We start from the raw sequence: 25,692 nt of genomic DNA, 5'->3' as shown, positions 1-25,692 counted from the left end.
AGGATGTCAGAGCTGGGAGGGCCCTTAGGACACAGAATGTCAGAGCTAGAAGGGACCTTAGAACACAGGATGTCAGAGCTGGGAGGGCACTTAGAACACAGGATGTCAGAGCTGAGAATAACCTTACAACAAAGAATTCCCAAGTTGGGAGGGCCCTTAGAACAGACAATGCCAGGGCTGGAAGGGCTCTTAGACCCAGATACGAGAGCTCTTGGAAGGCACTTTCTTTTTTTCAGTTGGCACTTGTATAGCTGTTTTAAAGTGCATGACATGCATTATCCTATTTCATTCTTCACAATATCCCCATTTTGCAGATGAGGAAAAAGGCTCAGAAAAGTAAATTGCCCTTGGTCAAACAGCTAGTAAGACTGGATTCCATCCCAGGTCTCTCCTGATCCTAATTGAATCCAGGGCTCTTTCCACTCAATCCCTCATGGAATACAGAACAGGGAAAACCTAGACCAGAAAGGCCCTCAGAAAACATCTAAGGAGCAAATGAGATATTTGCAAAGCAGTTACCACAATGCCTGGCACATAGTAGGCTCTTAACAAATGCCTATTCCCTCCCTTCCCATATAGTCCAACTCTTCATTTTGCTGTTGGGGAAACTGAGTCCCATAGAGGGAAAGAATTTGTTCCAGTTAACACCAGTCAGAGTGATAGGACTGAGACTGGACCTCCGGTGGTCTTCTCACCTCCAGCCTAGGTCCCCTCCCTTACACTACCTGGCCTGGCCCTGCCTCCTCTTGCTCCCCCAAGGCCAGGCAGGACCTTAGCAGGAAGCTGGCAGCTCAGCCCCTCCCCTAGCTGCCCAGAGAACTGGTTTGCCCAGACCTGGTGTCATTTCACAAGAGGCCATTGTTCTCCCCCCTAAGCCCCTTCCCTCTCCCAACCCACTGGGCAGCCTAGGCAGCCCCTCAGACCGAGGGTTCCTAAAGACCAGGGATGAGTCCTCCCACCCTCTGCTCACCAGGTCAGAATGCTAGTGTAGACTTTTGTGGCTGTGGACAAATCCGGCTTGGCCCCTCAGTTTCCTTCATCAGGCAGGCTTAATGTGCAACATCCCATGAGGGAGGAAGCAAGAATGAGGACCCCAGGAAGACAGTGTGGGGTGATAGTCAGGACACCTGGGTCCTGGGTTCCAGTTGTGCTTTGGTCCCTTCATCTCTGAGCCTCTGTTTCCTCATCTACCAAATTAAGGGAAAAGAATCTGTTAAATGCTTACAATGTGCTGAGTACTTTGTTAGAAATGAGCAAGGTAGTTCCATCCCTCAAGGAGTTTCCATTCTAATGGGGGAAGATGACCCAAGAGTTGGAAGGATGTTGGAATACACGTGCCCATAGAGGCAGAGCTTGGAGATGGGAGATGACCAGGATCATGGGCCTGAGACCAAGTAAAATAAGAGGAAAGCTCATCAGAACCCAGGGCCCCAGAGGTGGAGGTCAGAGTTCCAGGGAGAGGAGGCTGGTCTGGTAGGGGGTTAGTCAGAGATGGCCATAGTAGCCAAGTGGGCCCAGCAGATGACAGGGATTCATAATGGGGCTAATATTTATATGTCCTACGTCTTAGGATTGTCTATGAGAAGTGACTATTAGAGAGGGGCAGGCATGGGGAGAAGGGGGATTCCTGGTGGAGTCTGAAGGGCTCCCCCATTCCTTTCTCCCCAGGGTGTTGCGGAAGAGTACAACAGGCTGAAGGACTTGAAGAGGGTAAGATGCCCAAGATTCTCCCTGGTAGCCCCTTACCTCTATTTCCCCAGGGAAGTGGGCCTATCCCCTCTCTGGAAGTACCAGTGTCAAGCTTGGGGTGTTTGGCTCTCCCCTTCCCCATTGGGAGCTGTTTCTGGGGTCTGGAGCAGGACACTGGGTACCCCTACCTCCATCCTCACCCCCATGGCTGGTTGATTAGTTAACCATTTTGCCCATTTCCTTCTCCCCTCCCACCAGAGTCCGGAATACCAAAGCAAGAAATTGGAGACCCAGAGCCTTCGAGACAAGCTTTGCCATATCAAGCGCATGGTTGGGGCCTACGACCAGGTCCGAAGCTAATGGAGAGGAGGTTCAGGCCCTCTGGGAGCTGGGTTCCCAGGCCCTTGGTCTAGGAACTGTCTCTTTACATGCCCAGGGAAAGGTTGGGTGCCATGGATCCTTCCCTCCCTCACCCTGTAGTGGGGAGCTAGCCTCCCCAAGTTTTCCTATGAACTGCTCTGCTCGGCCAGGAGCCAGGGTCCCTCAGTATCCAGGAGAGAGGCAATGGCAGCCAGAAAAGTTGGTCCCAGCCCTGAGGAGGGCTGAGGGTGGGAGGGGAAGGCTCAGCAGCCTGAATCTGATGTATACACCAATAAAGTCTGTTCTGCTCTGTGGGAAGGGGCCTTCCCTGCTGTGGAAAGGGGAGAGGGGACAGGTGGCCTCAGTCCCTAAGGTCCAGCTACCCTGGTTATCGAGAACATGAGAAGGCAGGCCTCCCAGAAATTGGGCAGCGGATTCCACAAACGGCAGGTGTTAGGCCAAAAATTCAGCAGGCCTGAAAATGTCCGAAGGAAAACCAGGAAGAAATCCCCAAGAACTGGGAAGAAATCAGATAGGGGGCATGAAAGAAATAGATGGACCTGCTAAAGTTCATTAGTCTTTTCTTCAGTGAGAGAGAAACTGGTGGTCACAGCCTTTCTCTTGTCCTGAATCCATGGGGCCCCTGGTACATCTCACTCCTGTTCCCTGGCCCTCCACCTGAAGAAGCATCAGGGTCATCCCTTCCTCTTCCAGTGGCTAAGACACACAAGGGGACCTCCCTATTTCTGCTTCATTCCTGCTGGGGTGGGCAGAGGGAGGAGGAGGAGGCAAGGGTGCCTCAGCCCTCCCACACTTCCTTCAGATCTGAGAAACAGGGAGTCTCCACCGCCAATAGCACTTTTAACTTGACCCTCCCTCTTGTGCTTTCCCACCCAGGTTCCCAAAGTAGACAATACCGCCTCCCCCAGGGGGCACTGGAACCATCCAAGGGAACAGTAGTAGCCTTTAATGATACAAATTAAAAAAAAAACAAACCTGTTAAAGGGTTAAAGAAAGTAGATTTCCAGGGGGGTGCTGAGTAATTTTTTTTAAAAGGGGGCAGTAGGCCAAATAAGTTTGGGAACCTGTGAATTCTCGACCACCCAGTCTTTTGGGGGAATAGTAGGGGCCTTCATCCTAAGGAGTCAGATGGAACTATGCGAAGTATGGAGATTGGTGTGTGGGAAAGTAATGGAGCTGAGGGCTGATAGAGATGACAGGATTTCAAGATGGAAGGGACCCTCTCATCTTACAGAGAGCTTGGTGACATGACAAAGCTCACACGGCTTGGCTTCTCACCACACCATTGCTTTCATGGAGAAGATGGAGGGAGAGAAATCAGGCAATGAGAGGGAGAAATGGTATCAAGATGGTACGAAGAGGGGCAGCTAGGTGGCTCAGTGAATGGAGTCAGGAGGCCCTGAGTTCAAATTTGACCTGACACAACACTTACCAGTTGTGTGACCTTGGGCAAGTCACTTAACCCCAATTGCCTTGCCTTTCCCCTCCAAAAAGACAAAAAAAAGATGGTACAAAGAGTGGGAAAGGGTGGGGGGAGGAAGGTTAACTCATTGAGAGCTAGTCACTGGGCGTGCAGTTGTCCCCCAAGTCTCCTGCATTGGCACAGGCACAGCAGGGGGCCTAGCCTATGGTTGGGTCCCAGTATGTAAAGGGTAGGGACAACCATCCACACTTGGCAGACAAAACAAAGGCCCCGCCTTGGCTAAGGTCACCCAAGGCAGGGAGAGGAAGGACCTGAAGAAGCCAGGTCTGCTTCTCTAGTCCAGGTCCCACAGGCCTCTTCTCTCCCCCCATCCCAGCCCTCACCCCACAATGAAGGAGGCACCCCTGTGGTAAGAAACATCTTTATTGGCTTTAGGTCATTCATTTTGTAGTGTCCAGCGTGGATTATATTTTTAGAGAATCAATCTAAATTATACATACTCACGTCCCCCCCAGCCCCTGCCCCAGGCCAGGGGCCACCCTCCCTTCTCTCTCCTCATTGCCCCCCACCTGGCAAGCAGAAGGAACTAGGAGGCTGAGGCACCCCTGCCCCCGGCTGCCAACCTGGCCTCAGCCCCTGGGGTCTTCCAGAGGAACCTGGCCTCCTTGTGCCAGCTCCATTTTCTCCACCCTTGGTAGCTCTGGGGTATGGCCCAGGACATGCATCTGGGGAGGCAAGGAAGGGTTGGGAGGAGGTGGGCTGGGGCATCCCCACACCCTGCAGGCTTCCCTCCCCTCTAGGAGGCTTCAAAGGCTAGCTAGTTCCTGAGCACAGATGGACGGAGGGCACTGAAGGGTGAAGAGGCATCTGTGCCACCAGGGTCCCGATCCGAGGGAAGGAGGGAGGGTCTTTTTGGTTTTATGTTGTCATTAAAAAAAAAAAAACAAAAAGACAAAGTGATCTCATTTGCCTTCTAAAAAATAACCAGTCTTAAGTGTTGATCCAGTCCCCAGGGTCGAGGAGGGTGAGTGGCCTTCTGCGCTGGTCCCAACATGCGAATGGCAGGGGCCATGTTCCCCATTTGACAGATGAGGAGCCTGAGGTATGGCCTTGGCCTGGGTCAGACAGGGCAGCAGAGGCAAGCAGGCCCTGCCAGGCCAGACCCCTACTGCCCAGCGGCATAGGGCCAGTTGAAGGTGCTGCCAGACAGCAGCATGTCCCGGATGAGTGTCTCGATAGGTGTTTTGCCCACGAGGCGCATGAAGAAGAGCTGGGAGATGAGGGCAGCGGGCACGGCCCTCAGGGCAGGCAGCCGGAGGAGCAGGCGACCAAATCGTTGAGGCTGAGACGGGTACTGAGCACGCACATACTCCGTCAGGGCCACCTGGGCCTTCTCCTGCAGGCTCTCCACGTGAGCTGGGTCCGAGAGGCCACAGGCATCTGCCAGGGACATGGGGCCCAAGCCCCAGCCTGTCAGCTGCTGGGCCTGGAGCTCCCCAGCCCCATGCAGACAGGTGTGCCCCTGCCACAGGGAGGCCCAACTCCCCGACTATCCCTTCACCCCAAGATGGATTCTGCCACTCAGGGGTGGCCGCCTCTGGCCAGAGAGGGCAGGATGAACAGAAGTGCTGCCCTCCCCCACCCCCAAGAAAAGGGCAGAAGGTAAAGAAAGGCACAGGGGAGAAAGTTTGAGAACTGGAGTCCCCAGAGGGTCAAGGCATATGGACAGCAAGAGGAGAAGAACATCTGATGGACCCAGCCAGGGTACAGAGGTCCCTTGGAATCCCTGGGGTGGGACTCATGGGTGGGGAAGGGCAGGGGGCACCCCAGGAGCCCAAAGCCAACCCACCTGGTGTGAAGAGGGCGATGGCCTTGAGACAACTGTACTCTGCGGAATCCACCTGCAGGCGGTTCAGCTTGTCCACCTGCTCCTGAAACACCCGGATCTGGTCCATGAAGGAGACCACACGGTCAGCGGCCATGGGCGCCGCGTGGAAGCCGGCAGCAGCGAGTAGTGGGGCCATGTGCAGAGGCAGGGCAGACTGGGCGGCATTGAGGACAAAAAGCTCACTCCAGCTGAGCCTCAGCAGGGCCACCTGGTCTGCCACAGGCAGCTCGGGAAAGAAGGGGATGTTGCGGGCCCACTCCACAGTACTGAAGAGGAGGCGGGCGGCCAGCTCGCAGATGTTGTCGATGCCCATGACGCTGCCCTGCTGCTGGGCATACTGGGAGCCATAGCGGGCTGCTGGATATGGCTCTGCTCGAAGCAGCTGCGAGATCAGCTCCGAGACTGGCTGCCCATTGAAGTACTCCCCACCCCCACCTCCGGCCAGGGCTGTGGGGCTGCCCCCTGAATGCGTATGGGGGATCCGGCCCCGCTGTACCGCTGTGGAGAGATCGGAGGAAAGGGGAGACAGGGGAATGACATCAGGACGAAAAGACAGAGAGAGGTGAAAGAAAGGCCAAAGGAGGAATGAGATGATGAGATTGGCAGGGTAGGTGGAGTGAGACAGAGACAAAAATATAGGCAGAAAAAACAAAAAGAGAGAAAAGAGGAGAAAGTGGAAAAGATGAAATTGAAAGAAAATGAGAAGGTGGAGGAACAAAGATGAAGTCAGATGGGGTTGAAGGGGGCAGGAGAGAAAGGGAGAAGCCACGTAGGGTTGATGGGAAGAAGGAAAAACAACTTTCATTAGAACAAATGCTGTAAACTTCCACTAAGTCCCCCCCTCCCCACCCACATCTAGGCTTAATGGTGAAGGCCATCTCCCCTAGAACTGCATCAATATTGGGATGAGGAAAATGCCAAGCCTGATAGCAGCCCTGCCAGAGGGGCTGAGGAGGTCAGAAGACAGGGAGCTCCCCAGAGTGTTGTGAGGTCCCTTCTCATTCCTCAGCAGACACACACACACACACACACACACACACACACACACACACACACACAAGCACACAGTGGCACAACAACCCCAACCCTCCCAATACACATGCAATCCCAGAGGGGAACCTGCCCCCGACACCTCTAGCCAACCAGATAAACAGTCGCACATGCGCTAGCCTAACAAAAGAGAAACAGGCCAGGCCAGCCCACACAGCTGCAGCCCAGAGACATAAGGCATAGCTCGCTCCTCCCCCTGGTGGGGCAGTGGCAGAGCTGGAGCCCTGAGGGGGACCAGGGCAATTATCTGTCCCTGGCCTGGGACTGTGGGAAGGGCTCAGGAGGACAGAGAAGTGTAGAAAGAATCCCAGTCACTCCCCAGGAACAGATCAGACCACTGGCTGGGACCAGATCACTGGACAAAATGGGGAGCGGGGGAGACAATCTGGCGTGTGATGAGAAGGGGAGGAATATTTTCTATTGTCCCCAATTCTCTCCGGGGTCCTACCGGGACCGAGGGAAATTTATCATCATAGCTGGCTGGGTCTGGCAGAGATCACCTCATCCCAATCCCCTTTATTTTAAGTAAGGAAACTGTAATACAGCCAGAGAAAAGGGAGGATCACACAGTGAGTTAGAGACAGATCTGAGAGTAGAACTGGAGTCTCTGACCTCATAGTCTGGGGCTCTTTCCACTCTACTGCCCCCCCTCCCCCCATCAATGTCTGGTCAACATACCTGCGGCACCTCCCCGCCCCGCCCAATCCCTGCAGAAACATACACAGCTACCAGTGACATCAGTCCGATTGGAATGGCAGGGAGGATGTGGGGAGGGGGAGACTGTTAAAATTTCCAGCCCAGCCCACCCCCTTCTAAAGAGCTCTAGGGAAAGAAGCTTCCAGGCTTGGGCAGGAAGGCCTTGGAGATGAGAGCGGGCACCAGCAGAGACACACCCCGCCTGGCCCTGCCCTGGAGACTCAGGGAATTGGGGACCCACAGGAAATGAAAATAGGGAACCGGTTCATCTCCTGGTGGTGGGGGGGAGTGAGAGAGAGTAACAGCCCCCACTGCTCCATGGGATTTCTAGGGTTTGGAGTTGGAGGAAGCCCTAGTGATCTGCAGAGCTCATAACAGCAATTAGTGCAATAGTCTCATTTTATAGATGGGGAAACTGAAGACCAGAGAAGGAAGTGCTTGGTCCAAGGTCACAAAAACACAGAAGGTCTGAACAGACTAGAAACCTGGAGCGAAGCACTCCAGAGCCAGCTAATGGGCCCAGGGTCAAGGCCAACCTTCCCCTGCCCAGAAGGCCCCTACCTAGCTCCAGCCCCACCCCTTCCCCCTCCCCCACAGGGCCGCAGCTGGCCACCACCCAGACTGAAGGGAAAGGACAAGCCTAGTCTCTGGGCTTGCTCAGAGGGAAGGGGATTTTTCCAATGTCCTCTGGAGGGGTGGGACTTAGGATTCAGCACTTCGGTGGAAAAAAGGGCATATCCTGGGTCAGTGGCAGACAGTGGGCCTTGATAGGCCAGAAGAGAAGAAGGAAAGGTGTGACCTTGGAACACTAACAGTCCCTCCCAGAGGCCTCCCCCCCACCCCAATCAAGGGAGTTTGGAGAGCCCAGAGGTCAGGTAACCGATGAGCTGGGTGGGGACTTGTGCCCTGAGATCACGTGGCCTGGCTCAGGTACAGGGGAATGGGAGGGACAGGCTGCTCTCTCTCACCCTCTGGTCTTATACCTGCCTCAGGAAACCTGGGCCCAGAGCAGGGCCAAGGAGCTCCAACCTTAGACTCTCCACTGGGCCTGGGAGAACTGAGACCTAGATAATCTGGATCTCACTCCGGCAGAGAGCCAAGAGCAAAGAACAGACCTGCAGTGTTTAGACATCCTAGTACCATCACTTTACAAATGAGGAAACTGAGGCATGGAAAAAGTAAATGTTTAGGTCAGGCCACACATCTAAGGGAAGGGTCAGAGGCAGGATCTGAACCCAGGTCTTTATGGCTCTTCCACCTGACTCCAAAATCCAAAGGCTGCAGGAGCAGGTGCATTTCTGAAGCCGTCCTGGCCCTGTAGTGCCAAGGTTCTATTCTAGAATCCTGAGAACCTCCTGGCTCTGCAATTCTTAGCTGCTATTCCAGAATTCTCCCAGTAGCCTGAGTCAGTATGTCATGACTAGAAGGCCAGCAGCACTCCTCCAGTCTGGGAGCAGGGGGGAAGGTGAGGGGGAGGCAGAGGCGGCAGCAGCCGACATGCAACCAGGCTAGCTAGCTAGCAGGGCACCTGGCCTCTGCAGGGCATGCATCCTGCCCTGGGCAAACACTGAGGTGGGAGAGAGTAAGTAAAATAAAGGGCCCTTGTAAGAGAGAAAAACAACAACCCAATTCTGCATAGGCTGGAGGTGGAAAGGTCAGAATGACCTGGGCAGGGTACCAGGATAGGGGGAGGGAGACAGAGAAGGAGCACAAAGGCCTGGGCAATCCTCCTGTACCCTTATGATAAAGGGAAGAAATCCAAAAGCCCCTCCCTTTCTCCTTAGGGACTGCTCCCTCGGGGACTGGGGAGATCATCACCCAGGAATGGACAGTGCTGCATGGGAGAGCCCACTGAGCACCCAGGCAGGAGCAGGTGGCTGGTCCAGACTGGCATGCCCAGGCTGAGAAGAGATCTCCTCTGACCAGGGGTCAGGATTAGATTCCTCTGCCCCTTTGTCCTCCCACAAAAAATCCTAAACTAAATCCTCAAAGACTGGCACCCATCCCTCCCTTACCCACTGCACTCCAGGCTCCATCATCTCTGGTTACCCTCTGGGTTTTCTCATTTGACCTCAGGACTACAGGATGGGGAGAAGCCTAGATCCCAAGGCCCAGTGGCCTCTATTGTCTCACCATTGACCTCTGATGGGCTGCTGGACATCTGGGCCTCAATATGCCCACAAAGACCAAGCACCTCCAACCTCCCATGGACTCCAGGCCGGCAATGAAGCCCAGGCTTTTCAGAAGGTAGTTGAGGCCGCTTCCTTCATGGAAGGATTATCAGGGCCTGTGTGCTGCTCCCTAAGGCAGCGTTCCTACCCCCATCTTACCTTCTTTTCTCATGCCGACCCGGAAGCACTTTTTTAAACGACAGTATTGACACTGGTTTCGATGGTGTTGATCAATCTGGCAGTCTCGGTTGGACCTGTGAGGGGAGGGGGAGAGTAGGTGCCAAGGTCAGCAGTATCTAAATCAAAGATGGGAAATGTGGGCTGAGGTGGGACCCCAGAGACTACCCAGCTCAGCTACTTACTGGCTTCACTACTCCTGTCAAGCCCCTTAGCCCTTCTGAGCCTCAGTTATTGCTGTCCCCATCTGTAAAACGGGGATAATACAACGGCATCATCACCTCTCTCCCTCCCAGAGTCGTTTATGAGTGAAAGCATGACGCTACTCAAGTTAACTCCTTTCCTGGTTACTGCTGAGTGCAGTGAGGGAGAAGCATGGATGTTGTCTTGATCACCCCTCACCCCCCACTTACCTAAGAGCCCTGGATTCTCATCTGATCTCTGCAGCTAACTCACTGTATGAGTGGGGACAGGTCCCTCCCTGGCGCAAGGAAAGATCCACTTGGGGGCCATAGACCTTGGTTCAAACCCCAGCTCTGTCACTTCCTATAATCTTAAGCAAGACAAGTCCCTGGCCTTCTCCGGGGTCTCATTTTCCTCACCTACACAATGAGGAGAAAGGACCAGATCAGTGCTGGCTTCTCTTACCACTCTTAAAATCACATCATCCCCCCGCCCCCCTTTCTGGGCTCCAGTTTCCTTATCTGCCAAGGTGTTTGTGTGGAGAGTAGGGGATCTGCCAAGGTGTTTGCGTGAAGAGTAGGGGGTGAGGCAGCTGGACAACCTGACCTCCAAAGCCCCCTTCCAGGAGTTCAGAAGTTAAACCACTGTGACCCTGGCTAGCTCCTGGGCTGCTTCAGCAGCCATCAGCAGATCCATCTATGTTCTGAGCTGTCATCTCAAGGCAGCCAGAAGTAAGCCTAGCTCTGGAGGCCAAGAAAAAGACCAGAAAGCTCTCACTGAACCCAGTCACATTTGTGGCCTGGGCCACACTATGTGAAAGGCACAGAAGAATTTTATTTTATAGATGGGCTTTTAAAAATTGTCCCTTGATTTGGAATACCCTAGCTGTACAGGCCAGGGAGCCTGCCTCACCATCTGCTGGGCCCAACAAGGACACAGGGCTGCTGCTTTCAGGAAAGGAGCAGAGAGGCTGGCTAAGAACATGCCAGGCCCCACAAAGGTCCCCGGTCTTAATGGGAGACAGGATCCCAAGGCCTCGATGCCTCTTAATTGGCTTCTCCTTGCCTATAGAGCAGCAGGGTGTCATCTCTGGTACCTCAAATCCTGGCTCTACTGAGGCCTGAGCGACCATGTTGGGAAAACCAGGGTCACTGCTGGAGGATGAAAACCTCCTCTGAGGTCTCAGGCAGCCCCTCCAAACAGGTGCAGAGACTCAAAACCCTTTCAAGGACCTCACCATCTGGACCTCCTTTGATCAGTCACAGGGAACGTTAGCTCAAATACGGTAGAGGGTGAGGCGGGGGAGGGAGGGAAAGACACTGGTGTTTGCACTCAGAAGAACCCAAGTTCAAGGCCTCATGTAGTAACATGACCTCAGTCCCTTAACCCCTGAGCCTGCTGCCTCATCTGTGAAACAGAGATGTGTCTCTCCTGCTCCCTGTTTCCTAGGATCCTCCCAGAGAGGCCATGGCTGGTGGGCAGCCTAGGACATTCAGCTGAGCCCAACAAACATTCTGAATTCTAAGGTCTCCTCCTAAGGCATCTCTCAATTCTGACATTCTGGAAGGGGCCCCACACTCCATACAGCGTATCTGACTTGGTACAGAGAGCAGAAAGGTGAACAGAGCTGCTGCCACTGCCTGCCCTCAAAGAGCTTACAATCTAACAGGAAAACCTGTCTTCCTTTTGTATCCAGATGGCACAGAGACTGGCACACAGTCGGTGCTTAATAAGTGCTTGTGGTTGGTTGACTGACCTCTGTACCTTAAATTCTGGAGTATGGATAGGGAGGGTAGAAATCTCGGTGGTCCCCTGGCAGAAGAGGGAAAGGGTTAGGGATCTCACATATTTTGGGCTTCCCCTCTTCCTTTCTACTTTGCCCAGAGCTAAAAAGGCAGAGGAGGAAAGAAGAGACAAGAGACAGGCAGACAAAGGCTGGGTCCCACTCTTCAGGCTAAAAGAGGGAGTTTTAGGACAAACCAAAGCCTGTCCTACTTCCCACAGAGGGAAAAAAGAAATGGAGCTCATTCCCTTGAGCAGTGACCCAGGATAGAGATATTAATAGGGTGGATGGAGAATTCTGTGGTTGACAGATCCCCGACAGGGTGCTGGAGAAAATGGGGGGGCACTGGAGGACACCCCCTGACACCAAGCACGGTCATGTTACCTCTTCCATCTTTCTCCAGGCCTCTGCTGAAACTGCTCTTCCAAGGTCCCCAAATCTAATGGACCACCCCACCCTTGCTCAACCTCCCTGAATTACTCATAGCTGTAGCTAACCCCCTCCAACAGTCTCTCCTCCAACTTCAGAGATGCCCGCTTCTTTTCCCATCCCTGATGAACCCACCCCCTCTTTTTCCCTGGTTCTACATCTTCTTACTCCCTAAAATTCAACAATGCCCTAAGGTTCTGCCTAGGGCCCTCATCACTCCTCTCTTTACCCAGTCTCCCTTGGTTGCCCTTCCTTTCCCATGATTTCAGTTACCACCTCTAGAGAGATGACACTCCCATATCTATACCTCTTAAGCTGACTAGGTGACACAGTTGATATCACATTGGAGTTGGATTTGGGAAGATCTGAGTTCAAATCTGGCCCCAGACACTTACTAGATCTGTGACCCTGGACAAGTCACTTCACCTGTCTGCCTGTGTTTTCTCATCTGTAAAATGAGGGTGATAATAACAGCATCCCCCCCTCCAGGTTGTGATGAGGGTCAAATGAGATAATATTTGTAAATTGCTTTGCAAACCTTAATGGGTCATTAATGGGCTTGTGGTGGTGGTGGTTCTAAGCTCCAGACCTGAATTTCTAACTGCCCATGGGCAATCTCCACCTGCGTAACCTACTAGCAACCTCAAGTCCAACACATCCAAAAGCAGACTCTTACCTAGCACACCTAGTATGTAGTAGAAGAAAGTACACAGTGGGCTGGGCACCAAGAGAGCAGAACATAAGGCCTGGGGGAGGCCACATTCTACTTGTCTTACCACCACTCCTGGCCTGCCTCTCCATGAGCCACTTTCCTTCTCTGTAAAACCAGAAGATCGGCCCAGTTTACAAGATCTTTGTAGGTCTGATGTTCCAGGTTCTAACATGAGACGTTGCCAGGTTCCATGGAACCTTAAGGGATCAGGCTCAATCCCCCTGGTCCATGACTAGCAGTGATCCAACTATGCAAGCAGGGGTCTTAGGTTCAAATCCTACCCCAGCCTCTTACTATCATTGAGAGTCCCTTACAAGTGACACTCAGGTTTCAAGTCAGTGCACCTGTCTGGGCCTCACTTGCTTTAGCAGTAAAATGTGGGGGTTGGGTTGAATCAGGGCCTGGATTTTTTGTGCCCTGGATCCCTATGGCAGTGAGCATGGTGAAACCGATGGGACTCCTCAGAAGAATGTGTTTAAAGGCACAAATTAAAATGCATAGCATCACCAAGGAAACCAATTATACTGAAATAGAGTTATCAAAAAAATTTTTTTTAAAGTTTTAGGACCTGAGGCTAAGAACCATTAGACTTGCTGGTTTCTGAGGTGTCTCTAAACTCTGAGTCTACAATTCTAGAACCCTACCTGCCTCCCACTCAATCCCAGACCCCTAAGTACCTAAGGCAAGTTCTAAGTGGGGTGGGAGGAGGACTAGGATGTGGGGACCCCCCCCCCAGGCATCCCCCCTACGTGATGCCAGTCTCTGAAAGGGGGAACGATGGGAAAAAGAGGAAGCCACACTGCCAAAGTACCATCCCAAATGGACCCTGTTCTAACCGTACCATTCATCTGGTAACTACTTATTCTCTTCCCCAAAAAACTTAAACTAAAAATAAAATTTCCTGGTGCCTGGGAAGGCCGAGCAACACTCCTCAAACAGACCTGACCAAAGTCAAGGGCCACCGTGTTCTGGTTTGGCCAGGATTTGAGGAGGCTGACTTGTGGGCCTGGTAACTCATCTACTCCCTGACCTCTGGAGTCAGGGGGATCTGCCACTAATGGGCCTGTTTGGAGTGGCCTACAGCCAAGGCTGGGGGTGGGGTGGAGGGAAGGGGAGAGAATCAAAGAGCCCCTTGTCAAGGAGAAAGGGCCTAGGGACAAGCAGGCCTGGCTTCCCCCAGCCTCAGTTGCCTCATCTGGAAAATAGGAATTATCACCACCGCTCTACATCTCATGGAATTATTGTGAAAGAAAGAACCTTATAAGCCTCACTCAACGTGTTTCAGAAATGCCAATGAACCTTAGAGAATGCCGAGGACCCTACAAGAATAAAGAGCAGCAAAGACTGCACATCATAAACTTGGGAGAGGCTTGGCACAGCTGGGCTCCGGCCCTCAAAGTTCAAGGTCAGAGGGAGAGTAAATAGGCCAAGACAAAGGAGCAGTGACTGAGGCAGGAGGCTTGGCAAAAGCGGCCAACCAGGTCCTCCAGATCCCAGATCACTGGAGGAAGCCAGAGCTGCCCCCAAAATGCAGACTCTGAAGCAGGCAGACTCTACAGTCACAACCTGGAGGGGTGGGACGATGGCACGTCCTAACGATACGAAAGGGGATGAGAGGGGCCTAATCCAATACAGGCTTACAGGACAGCAAGGCCTAGAAAGGGCCCGGCTGTGGGAAAACCTTGTCCCACCATTCAATTCCTCCCCTTCCTCGGTCTTCTTCCTCCCTCTCCTGAGGATTATAAATGGGAAAGAACTATTACTCTCAATCAGATCCTTCACTGACTTAGTGATCCCTTGTCTACTAGGGTCCTGGGGGTAGAAGCTGAAACTAAGGCCTTATACTTATGAATAACAGTAATAATAATTCATTGGTTGATGACTTCAATCCCAGGAACAAATTACTACAACTTTCAGCCAAGAGAGACTTTCTTGTTAAGAAAACCAGAAAACTGAATGTCAGAGCTGGGAGGTCTCTTACAGCATGGGATACCTGGTCTGGGAGGACCTTGGAACATGGAATGTCAGGGCTAGCAAGGCCCATTAGATCCCCTCATTTTAGAAACAGAGAAACTGAGACCTAGAAGACGTGACTTGTCTCTAGGTCACATAACGACAAAACCAGGTACTGAATAGGAAAGGATGTCACATTGTTCACCTAAGCACCTGTGAAGCCTTTGCTTCTGATATCCCATTCCCCCCACTTTAAGACAGAGAGCAGGATCGATCCTGCCCATTGCCCCTGTGGGCCTCACCGAGGTTGAGTGACTTGTCCAAGGTCACCCAGCAGCAGCGGCTCCTTCTAAGGACAAGGTCAGCAGCATGGAAAGGTTCCAGCTGAGAAGCTGCCTTGGTCTATTTCATGGCCCAAACAACACTGGGCAGGGAAAGCCCCAGTCCTTTTGTCTGTGGAAGGAATGGGCCAAGGGCACTCACAGGGACAGGAACATACCAGGCCCCCAGCTGGGTGAACTGGGGGAGGGGACAGGGGACAATCATTAATGTCGCTGTAACACCTGGGCTCCTGACCAATGGTTAGCGTTTCTGTGTAATGAGGCCAAGGTCACTATTTTGAGGCCTGTGCCTGGCCCAATTAGTACTATGTGGCTGCTGGAACTGAGTTTCCTCTATCTCAGAATCTCAGCATCAGAGAAGCTGTCCAGACCCTCCTAGGGCCTGATTCCTGCCCTCCCTTTTTAATGGCATACCTGGAAGGGGGTTAGGACTGGCTTAATATTCCCTCCATCTATCAGTGCAGCTCCTTAGACTCAGGCAGCTATCAATGACCTCTAGGAAGCACCTTGATTTTTCACATGCATGTCCAGCACCAAGCCTAGCCTGCCCAGGGCAGCAATAGGAAAGAAAGAGTATGGTGTTCATGGAGCCCTACTCACCCTAATTAGCAGGCCTACATCAAACTGAGCCAGCCTGCCCCTCCTTGCCAACAAATGTGGGTTGGTTGGAGGCGGCTGCCAGAAAACAGGTGGTAAGGACAATTAAGAGCAGCTAGAAATGGTTTATTTTCCCTTTTGGGGAGGGGAGGGCAGGGCAGGCATTGGAGGAGGATTAGCCAGGAGACCTCTCCCCTCCTCCCCCCAGCAATGTGCCCCTAGAGGGACAGAGGAGGCCTTGGCTACCTGAGGGCTGGGCCGGCCCAGCTGTGCTAGTGCCTCAGAGGGCTAAGGCCCAGCTCTGGATGGGAGTGTCCTTATGCCTAGAGTTCTACCTTAAGTGCCTGGGGAGGAGGCATCAGGCAATCCCTCTGGTCCTAGGAAAAGAAGGTGGGCTGGAGGTAGGACAGAGAGTCTGGCCCACCCTCCATTTCTACCAGGCTACCACGGCTCCCAGGTTGGGAGGGCAGTGTCCAGGCTCCTCTTCAGGTGGTTTTAGAGCACCCTTGGGATGGGCCTGCTTAGCTAAAATCTATCCTTCCCTCCCTCTCATCGAACTTCTCTGACCCTTGGCCAGAAAGCAAGAAAAAGCACCTCCAGCTTCTCTCTAATGGGGGAGGAGAACTTAAAACATTTTACCTTCCCCCTCCCCCCATACAAGCAAACCAAAGCAAAGCAAAACACAACAGCCACTCCTCTCAAACATCAACAACAATAACAACAACCAAACAGCTCAAGACATGTTACTAGGCAGCCGGCCAAGTGTGGAGCACCAGCCCTGGAGCCCACAAAGGAGAGGGGTTTTCTATGATTTCCTGCCCCTAGGCCAAGACATCAGCTTTGGTCCCTGGCAGGTACACAAGCTCCTGAGGCAGCAGCCTGGCAAGACTGGGGGGGGGGGGGAGGCCCTCTGGAGAGCAGAAATCTGGCACACACACACCCTCCCCTGCTTAGACACCTCAGGGTCCCCCTGTGGATCCTATGATCCCTAAAGGGCAGAGACTATGTCTTATTTCACCTCCCCAGCTGGGAATATAGAGAGCTGGCCTAGAATTCAAGAAGGCCTGGCTGTGGGACCCTGGGTGAATCACCAAACCTCTCCAAGCCCCCAGACCATTCATCAAAGTCAAAAGCTACAGAGAGCTGCTTACAGCTCACATTAGTACAAGGCATTTCTTCACTGGGAGTTTCATAACATAGTTCTGGACTCCCCCACCCCCAAAAAAGCTAAAAAAATCTCCCCTACTAAAGAAGAGATATTTACTAGTAGTGTTAATACCTTTGATTAGAGATTCATGGTCATTCTGGATCAAGATTTTTTGTCCCAGTTTGGGTTGTGGGGTTGGGTTTTTTTGGTGGGAGGGGTTGGCGGGAGGGAGAAGGAAAAGCTCAGGCTGGGTAACCGGGGGAAGGGCAGAACCCAACTCTCCTCCCTAACTTGTCTAGCTCTCCCACTTCCAGGCCCCCAAAACAACTTGGGGCACCCCGCTCTCTGTGAAGAAGCTTCAGACTTTGAAAAAGGAGGTTTGACCCCAAGGTCCTGCCCTGGAGATCTGCCTGAGAGAAGACAATGGCCAGAAGGTTCTAAGTTCTAACCCCAATAGGAATCCTAAATTCTAAATGCCACGTGGGGCCATTCTAAATACTTTGCCTTAAAAAAAAAAAAAAGAAAAAAGGTTGGGGGAGGAAGGAGGAAGAGATGAGAAACAGGAGGCCAGAGGTCCCTAACTCAGTGCCTGGAGATGGAGAGAAGAGGGGTTATGGCCTCCCCGCCCAGCCAGCCTTCAACCCTTGCAGCTACACCCTCCCCCAGATGGCTCTCCCAGACCACTGTCCCTGAGAAAGGAAGGCCTGCTTCCCCAGCCCAGGCCAGAGGTCACTGCCTCTCAGACTCCACTCCCCCTCTTCCCCCACCTCACTCTCATGCCAGGTTTCAAGGGCCGTAGAGGGCAGAAGAAGAAGGTTAAATAAGGGCAGAGGGCAAAGCAATAGAAGGGGAGGGGAGGGTCAAAGATGAAAGGGGGGGAGAAGAAAGGGGTTAAAGGGAAAACATATGTAGAGTTGGTGATAATGCCCTAAGTTTAAATGGCGTTTTATGGTTTAACAAAAATGCTCTCATGCCCATCAATGTCTATCATCACAGCAAGTTTATGAAGAAGCTAAGGCATTATCTCCATTTCAAGGATGGGGAAACTGAGGCTCAGAGAGGAATGACTTGCCCAAGGACATCCAGCTACTGAAGCTAGATCTTCCCAAGGTGATAGGCTGCCACTGCAGGGTCAGCAGGGTCACCAAGGGCCTGGGCGAGCCCAAAGGAGGAGGAAGCCCGAGCTTTCTAGGTTTCATATGACAAGAGCTAGAGAGCTAGTCCAAGTCCTTCCTTTTACAGATGGGGAAATTATAGGCCCCGAGAGGGGAAGTGCCTTGGCCAAGATCAGTCAGGGAGTATGAGGTGCAAGAGCTGGAATTTGCACTCAGGGCTCTGGGCACTATACACACACTGCCCCCTGCCTCATCCCGGGGCTGCCGATGCGCCTCTAGGTTCACCTCGCTCCTCTCCCCTTCTCTAATCTCCCCACCCTCCCATACCTGCAGGTGTAGCTGAGGTTCCGGCGGATGCTCCGCTTGAAGAAACTCTTACAGCCCTCGCAGGTGAAGACTCCGTAATGTTTGCCGCTGGACTTGTCCCCGCAGACCACGCAGTCCACCTGGAGCCCGGGCTTGTCTTCGTCGCCTGGCTCTGGGTCGCTGCCGCCGCCCTGGGGCGAGGCCGAGTCCTCTTCCGACGTGCGGGGGTAACCGCCCTTCTCCACTCCGTTGGTGTCCCCGTTGGGGCCGCCCCAGCCGCCGGTCACCATAGCCATTCTCCCCTCCAGGGAGGGGAGAGGGGGGTCCCAGGCTCGGGGGTGCGGAGGAAGGGGAAGTGGGGAGCTAGCAAGCGGCGCGGACCCGGCGCTGGGGGGCGCCTCCGAAGAGCATCAGGCTGCGCCCCCGAAACAGCCGCCGCTCCCCGGGCGCGGAGCGGGGCGGGGCGGGGCCGGCCCGGGCGCTGGGGGCCCCGCGGCGGGCCCGGAGACAAGCAAAGTTTGGCAACAACTTTCCGCGGGTCCCGGCCGAAGGCAGAACTGGTCTGGCCGGTTCCCTAGCCGGCAAGAGCTCCCGGAGAAAAAGGGGGAGGGGGGGTGGCGAGCAGCGGCGGCGGCACCACGTTCCCAAGCGGCGGAGCCGGGGCTAGCAGTGCGTGCCGCCCGTCCCCCAGCCGAGCGGCCCCGCGACAGCGGCTAGGGCAGGCCGGCCCCGGGACATCGCGCCAGCGACAGAAGCAGCAGGGGCAGCTGCAGGGGCACCTCCCCAGCGGGCAGTCCCAAGGGCCGAGCCGCGGCCCGCACCTTCCTCCCAGCTCCTCCTCCTCTTCCTCCTCCTCTCCGCGCCGGAAAAACTTCGGGGGCTCAGCCCCCACTCGTGCTGCTCCCGAAGCTCGGGCTGCTCCTTTCTGGCCCACGCAGGCCTCTCCGCCTTCCTCCCAGCTCCAGCTCCTCCTCCTCCTCCCAGCGCCGGGTAAACTTCGGGGCCTGGCCTCCCGGCGGGCAGTCCGTCTCCTCCCTCCTCCCCTCTCCTTCCTCCTCCTCCTCCTCCTCCTCCTCTCCTGCTGCTGCTGCTGCTGCTCCTGCCGCTGCCGCCGCTCCGGCTCTCGGGAAGCCTCGGCCCCGGGTGCTCTCCTAGCTTCTCCTCTCCGCGCCTGGGGCAAACTTAGCGGGGCTGGGCCTCCCCGATGCCTCCGCCTCCTCCGGCTGCCCGAGCTCGGCGACAAGGAAAGTTTGGCAGCAACTTGAGGCGCGGCAAGTTCCCGAGCCCCGGCAGGCGAGCGGGCGAGCGCCCCTCCTCCTCGGCCTCCTCCTCCGCCTTCTCCTGCCTCCGCCGGGCTCCGGCTCCGCTAAGGGAGGGGCAGCAGAGAGTGGAGCTCGGCGGCCTGGGTCCGGCCTCGGCCCCCGCCCTCGGCAAGGCCGGCCCGTGCCGCGGCTGCTAGTACGGCCCCCGCCGCCGCCCCCAGGGACCGAGAGTCTGCCTTAGGCTGCAGCGGCCGCCGCCGCCCGGGCTGTTAAGGCTGCTGCTGGTGCAGCCGCCGCCGCCGTCGCTCCTCGGAGCTCTCGCGCTGCGGCCGGTTTGACACACAGCGTTCCATTCGGAAGAGAAGGAGGGGGGCGGAGGGGGGGGAGAGAAAGAGAGAGAGAGAGAGAAGGACGGTTGCCCGGGCGACGGCCGCCCTTATAAGGACATGGGTGTCAGAGAGCGCGCGCCCGGCCCGGGCACGAGTTGGGGGGGGGGGGGGGGGGGAGGGGGGAGAGAGGGGGGGAGGGGGGGAGGGAGGGAGGGAGGAGGAATGTGCCTGCTCAGGCCTGACCCTCCCCCCAGGGCTCGAGCGGCTGCAAAGCCTTAACCCCTTCGCCACTGCACTGCAGCCCCTGCGCTTGGCCCCCCCCCACCTCCACCCTCAGTTTCCCGTTCCCCCGAGTCCTCTCTCCTGTCCACAGTCCGGAGCTACAGCCGCTATTTGGCCTTTTTCTTAACCCCAAGGATAAGGGGATAGGGGATGCTGCTGCATTTACTGGGGGCGACGTGGCACAAATGGGGGCCCAGAGCATCGACCTCCCCCATCCTGCGCTTGCTCTGAGTCGTCCAGGAGAAACCCAAGTCCAGAGGCTGCCCCCACAGCCCCGGAATTTCTCACCCACGTTCCGCAGAACCTACCTCACCCCACCCCCTCCCCGCCTAGAGGTGGGAGAGTTTGGGGGGGGGGGGGAGGAGAGGACCTGGCCGGAGCACGCAGGCGCTGCACAGAGCTGCAAAACGTACGCTCCCCCCGCCAGGGCCCCCGCACAGCCAGGGGACTCAGCCCCACTTACGGCCTACAGAGCACGCCCCCCACCTCCGCCTACCCACCATGTGCAGTGACCCGAGTGGCCCCTTCCCCCATGGTCCCGCAGAACCCTGCGTTCTGCAGGGCAAGAGGCCAGACCAAAGAGCAAACCGGTTCCCTCCCCTCCGCCCTGCTCTGGCCTCCTCGGTTCCTGCCTGGACAAGGAAGGGGGCCAAAGTTGAGCTCTGTCTTTACCCCCTTCTCCCCACCTCTTTATTTTCTTTGCTAAATCAGGGAAGGAAGGCTGGCCTGGATCAATAGAAAAAGGGACTTACAGATGCCCTAGGCCCACCTTGTAAGTCTGACCCTGAGAAGCTTTCTATTTCTCTGAACTATTTGAGATTTGCCCCTAATTTTCCCAGGAATCAATTTCATGTCTTAAATTGGAGTGGAGGGGGAGAGGAAAGAAGGGAGCAGAGAAGTACCATAAGGGAGGGAGGACTGGGGATGTCAATGGCCATCACCTGTCATCTTTTCCTAGGATCCCAAGCTACCGCCTCCAGTCCTATAGAGCCCTGGAAGGTCCACTTTGTGTTTATCCTGCCTTCCTTCATCTTAACCCTATTCTTATCAGGTAGTACACCACCTTCTCCATCTCTTATATCATCCTTATGGTATCTACCCAAAGTGGAGGGAACGGGAGGTGTTGGGTTCCTGCAATGTGAAAGTTTGCTTGAAGTTGTAATCTAGAGACCTGGGTTCTTCTAGTCCTGTGTCTATTACCAATAATTACCTTTATAGCTGGGGCAACTAATTTCTCATCCCTGAGTCTCAGGTTTCCCTATCACTAAAATGAGGGGGGGGGGGTTAGACTAGATCAGGTGTTTTTAACCTGGAGACCATAGACTTGGTTTTTCAAAATATTTTGGTAATTATATTTTAATTTAATTAGGGGGTTTGGTGTAGTTGTATGTATTTTATACATTTAAAAAACATTATTCTGAGAAAGGTCCATAGGCTTCATCATATTTCCAAAAGGAATCCATGATGCAAAAAAAGATTATAAGACCCCCTCCAAACTCTGTATGTTCTTGGTTCTAAAGTCCCTTCCAGCTCTTACATTCTCAGATCTAAGAGCTCTCCTATTTCCCACATTCTCCATCCTAAGGACTCTCCCACCCCTAACAGTCTGTGTTCCTATGTCTCCCCACTCCAAAGCTCTGATATTCTATAATGCAGTATCCTTCCTGGTTCTGACATTCTATATTCCTCTCAGCCCCAGTATTCTATGTTCTAAGGTGTATCCCAGGTCTGTTCGAAGTACCCTCCAAGCTTTGACATTCTGCTTTGACCCCAAGTCATATCTCCCAGAGAGGACCCCATAAGATCATCGATAAAAAGGGAATTGAAGTGGGTCCATTGAAATAGGGGCCCAAGAACAGTGGGACTGAGCCAGAGAGGAAAGAGAAGATGCTAGGGGAAGGGCTAGCCTAGTCAGATGAGGGCCTGGATGAAAGGTTTCCTTGGGTTAATAAGTGCTGAAGCTTCTTTTGGGATTCAGATGGGTGAGCCTGGCCATTAGTCCTGCTAGCCTTGCTGGGCTCTATCTGTCTGGCAGTTCTGCCCTGCTGGCCTGGGTTAGAGTGCTGATATTAAAGATTAACTAGGGAATCAAACTTCAAATGGACCAGAACTGGAGATGTCAAAGGGAGGAAAGGAGGGCCTTGTGAGTGTTAATAAATTGATCTTTCACCTACACCCCCATTTACCACAAATCTGCCTGGAAATGGGAGGAGAGGAAGAGGAGAGTAGGATCAGGAAATCATTAGAACCGGAAGAAACTTTAGAGGCTCTCTAACCCAACCCCCCACCCCACCCAGTATGCAAATGGAGAAACTGAGACCTAAATTGCCCAGGTTCACACAGGCAGCAGGTGACAGGTGAGATTCAATCCTCAGTCCCCTGGCTCCAAATCCTGTGCCCTTTTCCCTATCTCAGGATGCCTCTCATTGGTCACTGACAGGAAGAGGTTCTTAGCAAAATGATTAACTTGATGGACCTGCCTCCACTTCCAGCCTTTCCTACCCTACTCCTCATTCTCCTGTCCCTTCAAATCACATTGGCAAAGCAGCCCTTTCCCAGCCTGCTGTCAGGGAAATCCCTAAGAAACTTCTTCCCACTGGGGACAGTTCTTAATAATGGTGGTGACAGCTTCTATTACTCCAAAAGTTTTGCAAATTGCTTTCCTGGACACAACTCTCTGAGGAAATAGTGCAAGTGAGTTTCATTATCCCCAGGAAGGTTTGCAAAAGTAAGGTGACTTGCCCAGGATGATCCTGCCACACTGAGGGCACAGAGGAGGGGACAGCCTCCTGGGAGCCCTATCCTTAGCCTCCTTGGCTTGGCTGGGGGTCGTTTGTGACCTACGTACGTCACTTCTGACCTCTCCAGAGATTAGGGTCTTAAGGCCCACAAATCGTTGAGCCTGAGCAAAAGGGACTTAGGTGAGTTGTAAGTAAAGACATTTTCTCCAAAAGGGGGCTTCTCAGCTAGGAGAAAGGGGTTTGACGAATCTTCCTGTAAGCCAGTGTGACCTTATATCTTTTGTTCAGGGAACTACAAGAGAGAAATTCCAATCTGCCAAGTGAGAGGAAGGGCAGAAACAAACTACATGACCCCTCTTTACAATTCCTTACCTATCCCTCCCAACAGCCAGGGTTTGGTGTGGGGGGCAGGCAGTGAGTGAGGTGGATGAAACCAGACATCAGGACTGTGGCTTTGGCTCTCAAGAATGGACCCTGGGCTCTGCATGGCCAAACTGGGGCAGAGAGAGGATCAAGAGGGGACAGAAACCATCACTCAATCAACAAGCATTTGAGTGTCTTCTGCATACCAGGCACTATGTTAACTTAAGTAAGGTGAATGCAAAAAGGGAAAATGAAAGGAACACCTCTCCAGAGGGAAAAGGGATGTGGATCCAGAAAGAGAGGGAAAGGCAAGGCAGCTGGTTGTGGTGGAGCTTGATAGATTTGAAGTCTGGAATCTGGGTGCTGATTCCAGGGCTACAATTTACTAGCTATGTACCCTTGGGCAAGTCACCTCTTTGAGCCTCAGTTTCCCCATCTGTAAAATGGGAATGACAACCTTTGAACTCACAGGATTATGGTGAGGAAAGTCTTCTGCCAACCTTGAAGCCTATAAAAAAAAGTTCTCATTCATAAGGGAACCTGGGGAGTGAACAGAACCACAACAGGTTAAAGTCCTCCTAGCAACTGATTACTGTACTAAGAGAAATGCAGGGTGGGAGAAGGACGCTGGAGGAGCTGGGAGTTGGAGGGTTAGGGGCTCAGTGAAATGGCACAACAGCGAATTTCCGGGAGCATATAAACTCCCTGAGGGCAAGAAATGTTTCTTCTCGTTGTTGATGTTGTTTTTTCTTTGTAGTCCCAAGGCCTGGCCCAGTGCCATTTCTTGGGCTGGGCTCTTAATGTGTGTTTGTTGAATTGAAAAAGGTGGGACCTGGAGCCAGGTGGTCCCCAGGGGGGAGAGAGGAGGACCTAAGTGAAAGCATATGGGCCCCCCCTGAAGGGACACTCTGCACCTCGTGAGGTGGTCCTGGGAGTTGTGGCAGGCCTCCCACTATATTAAATGTGCCCTACCTCATGTAGCCTAAGGCACCTAAGGTCAGGGCCTCTCTTATTCTCCCTCACTGCCCTCCTTCCCACCCCCCCCACAACACACATTCAACACGCCCCCTCCCTCTCTTCCTCCCAAAGGCTTCCCAGGGATGGGAGGATTAAGTTTCAGCCTGAGCAGAGCTGAAGAATGGAGAGTGTCTCTGATCTGTGTGTGTGCCCAATCAGTCCACACTCCATCGGTACCTGGGAGAGAGCGGGGGAGGGGTGGTCAGGATCTCCCCTTCCTCGTCCTCAGCCTGGTTCTGGGTGACCTTTTCAGGTGTGGGTTGAAATAGAATGGCCTCTAAGGGCCTTGCCAACTCATCCCAAAGGCCTGCTAAGAATTCCCTCAGAATCACCACCACTACAAAATCCCTCTTCTAGAATGTCCACCAAAGTTATATTCCCCATTCTCTCTCAGAGTCCCCTTCCAACACACACACACCTCCCCAAGTCCTTCAGGAATCAGGAGTTTGAGGGGAAGGGAGAGGGCCACCTGGGGTTGTTTGGCACTTCTTGCTTAGGCCAGATCTCTCATGTCCATAGAAAGCCTTCCCACTCACCCACCAGTCTTCTGCTAAGTAACTTCCCCCTTCCCCACTCCCTCCCACCATAGCAGGTACTATGGTGTTCTTGGTACCACTTTGTTCTCTGCTCCTTAATTCTCCACTTCTTCTTTTTGTGGTTTTTGGTTTTTTTTTTTTAGATTTTTCTTTTCACTTTTTGGAGGGGGGAAGGTAGGGCAGTTGGGCTTAAGTGACTTTTAAGTGACTTGCCTAAGGTCACACGGCTGGATTCGTGTTAAGTGTCTGAGGCAGATTTGAACTCAGGTCCTTCTGACTCCAGCTCCAGTGCTCTATTCACTGTGCCACCTAGCCTCCCCGATTCTCCACTTCTTACTAGGAATAGAACTAAAGGCAAGAGAGAAATAAAGGAGTGAGTTGACAGGTGATGAGAAATGGAGTTCAGTAAGGAATTGGACCTCTGCAGGGAATAAGGGCTCAGTGAGGGGGTGGGAACTCTGTGGGGAGTTGAGGGTGAGGAAGAGGATGGAGGGCCAGTGACTAGGATAGGACGGTATGGGGGTTCATTGAAGGATGAAGGCTCAGTGAGGAGATGGCATTTCACTGAAAGGATGGGGTGGGGGCCCAATGAAGGAGATGAAGTCTCAGGGCATAGGATAAGGGCTCAGAGATGAGACAGGGAGCTTTCATAAGGGTTTGGGGGCTCATTGAGAGGGTGAGGGCTCAATAATTTAGTCCTACCAGGGGCTTACACACAGGCTATCCTTGGCCTGACCTGGGATAAGGAAAGGCCGTGGGGAAGAAATGGAATAGTGTGGGGGGAGAGAAACCCAGGTCTCAAAAGGGGCCTGTTTAACCAGAATCTGTGGCTGAGGGCCAGATTCTGGTCATTCTTCAATTGGGAGGGGACTTCAACCCCCCCCCCAACCCCCACCTCACCACATTCCTGCTGGATTGGGGGAGGGGAACAGAGGGCAAGGAGTGTCTCAGGGCCTCCCTCCCCATCCTGGGCCTCTTCCCAGCCTGACCAGTGGCCCCGCCTGCACTTCAGGCTCCCCACTAGGCACCAATGACTTTTGGGCCCCAGGAAGGAGAAGGGGGGGGACTTGAGTTAACATTTGACCTTGTGGGCTAGGCAGTGCGGCCCCCAGGGGCTGGGG

The 25,692-nt window shown here is 53.7% G+C and overlaps 2 protein-coding genes and 1 long non-coding RNA gene across 5 annotated transcripts in view; 2 read left to right on the top strand and 1 right to left on the bottom strand.

Annotated features, from left to right (window-relative positions):
• Window positions 1-2,361, top strand: part of LOC138172334 (occludin) — a 13,321-nt gene extending 10,960 nt beyond the window's left edge. For all 3 annotated transcript variants that reach the window (XM_069102071.1, XM_069102072.1, XM_069102070.1), the window contains 2 exons: window positions 1,669-1,710; window positions 1,948-2,361. In XM_069102071.1, the coding sequence (XP_068958172.1) occupies window positions 1,669-1,710; window positions 1,948-2,049 (144 nt within the window). In that variant the 3' untranslated portion in view covers window positions 2,050-2,361. The remainder of the gene's footprint in view (window positions 1-1,668; window positions 1,711-1,947) is intronic.
• Window positions 2,362-3,898: 1,537 nt separating this feature from the next.
• NR2F6 (nuclear receptor subfamily 2 group F member 6) lies at window positions 3,899-18,478 on the bottom strand. Its single transcript, XM_069102074.1, has 4 exons — window positions 18,063-18,478; window positions 9,458-9,552; window positions 5,343-5,879; window positions 3,899-4,933 (listed from the first exon to the last, which is right to left on the bottom strand). Exons 1-4 carry the CDS (start codon window positions 18,335-18,337, stop codon window positions 4,659-4,661), a joined length of 1,182 nt encoding a protein of 393 aa, XP_068958175.1. The 5' UTR covers window positions 18,338-18,478; the 3' UTR covers window positions 3,899-4,658.
• Window positions 18,479-19,795: 1,317 nt separating this feature from the next.
• The window catches only part of LOC138172339 (uncharacterized), a 32,703-nt gene continuing 26,806 nt past the window's right edge, over window positions 19,796-25,692 (top strand). Inside the window, exon 1 of the long non-coding RNA XR_011171095.1 lies at window positions 19,796-20,965. This is a non-coding gene — a long non-coding RNA (uncharacterized lncRNA). The remainder of the gene's footprint in view (window positions 20,966-25,692) is intronic.

Source organism: Petaurus breviceps, unplaced genomic scaffold, assembly GCF_028583685.1.
Source record: "Petaurus breviceps papuanus isolate PSGF00001 unplaced genomic scaffold, PetGlider_PUasm1.0 523, whole genome shotgun sequence".
NCBI classification, from domain to species: Eukaryota; Metazoa; Chordata; class Mammalia; order Diprotodontia; family Petauridae; genus Petaurus; species Petaurus breviceps.
Note: the sequence above shows the minus strand (reverse complement) of the source record. Positions and strands in the feature narration are given on the sequence as shown.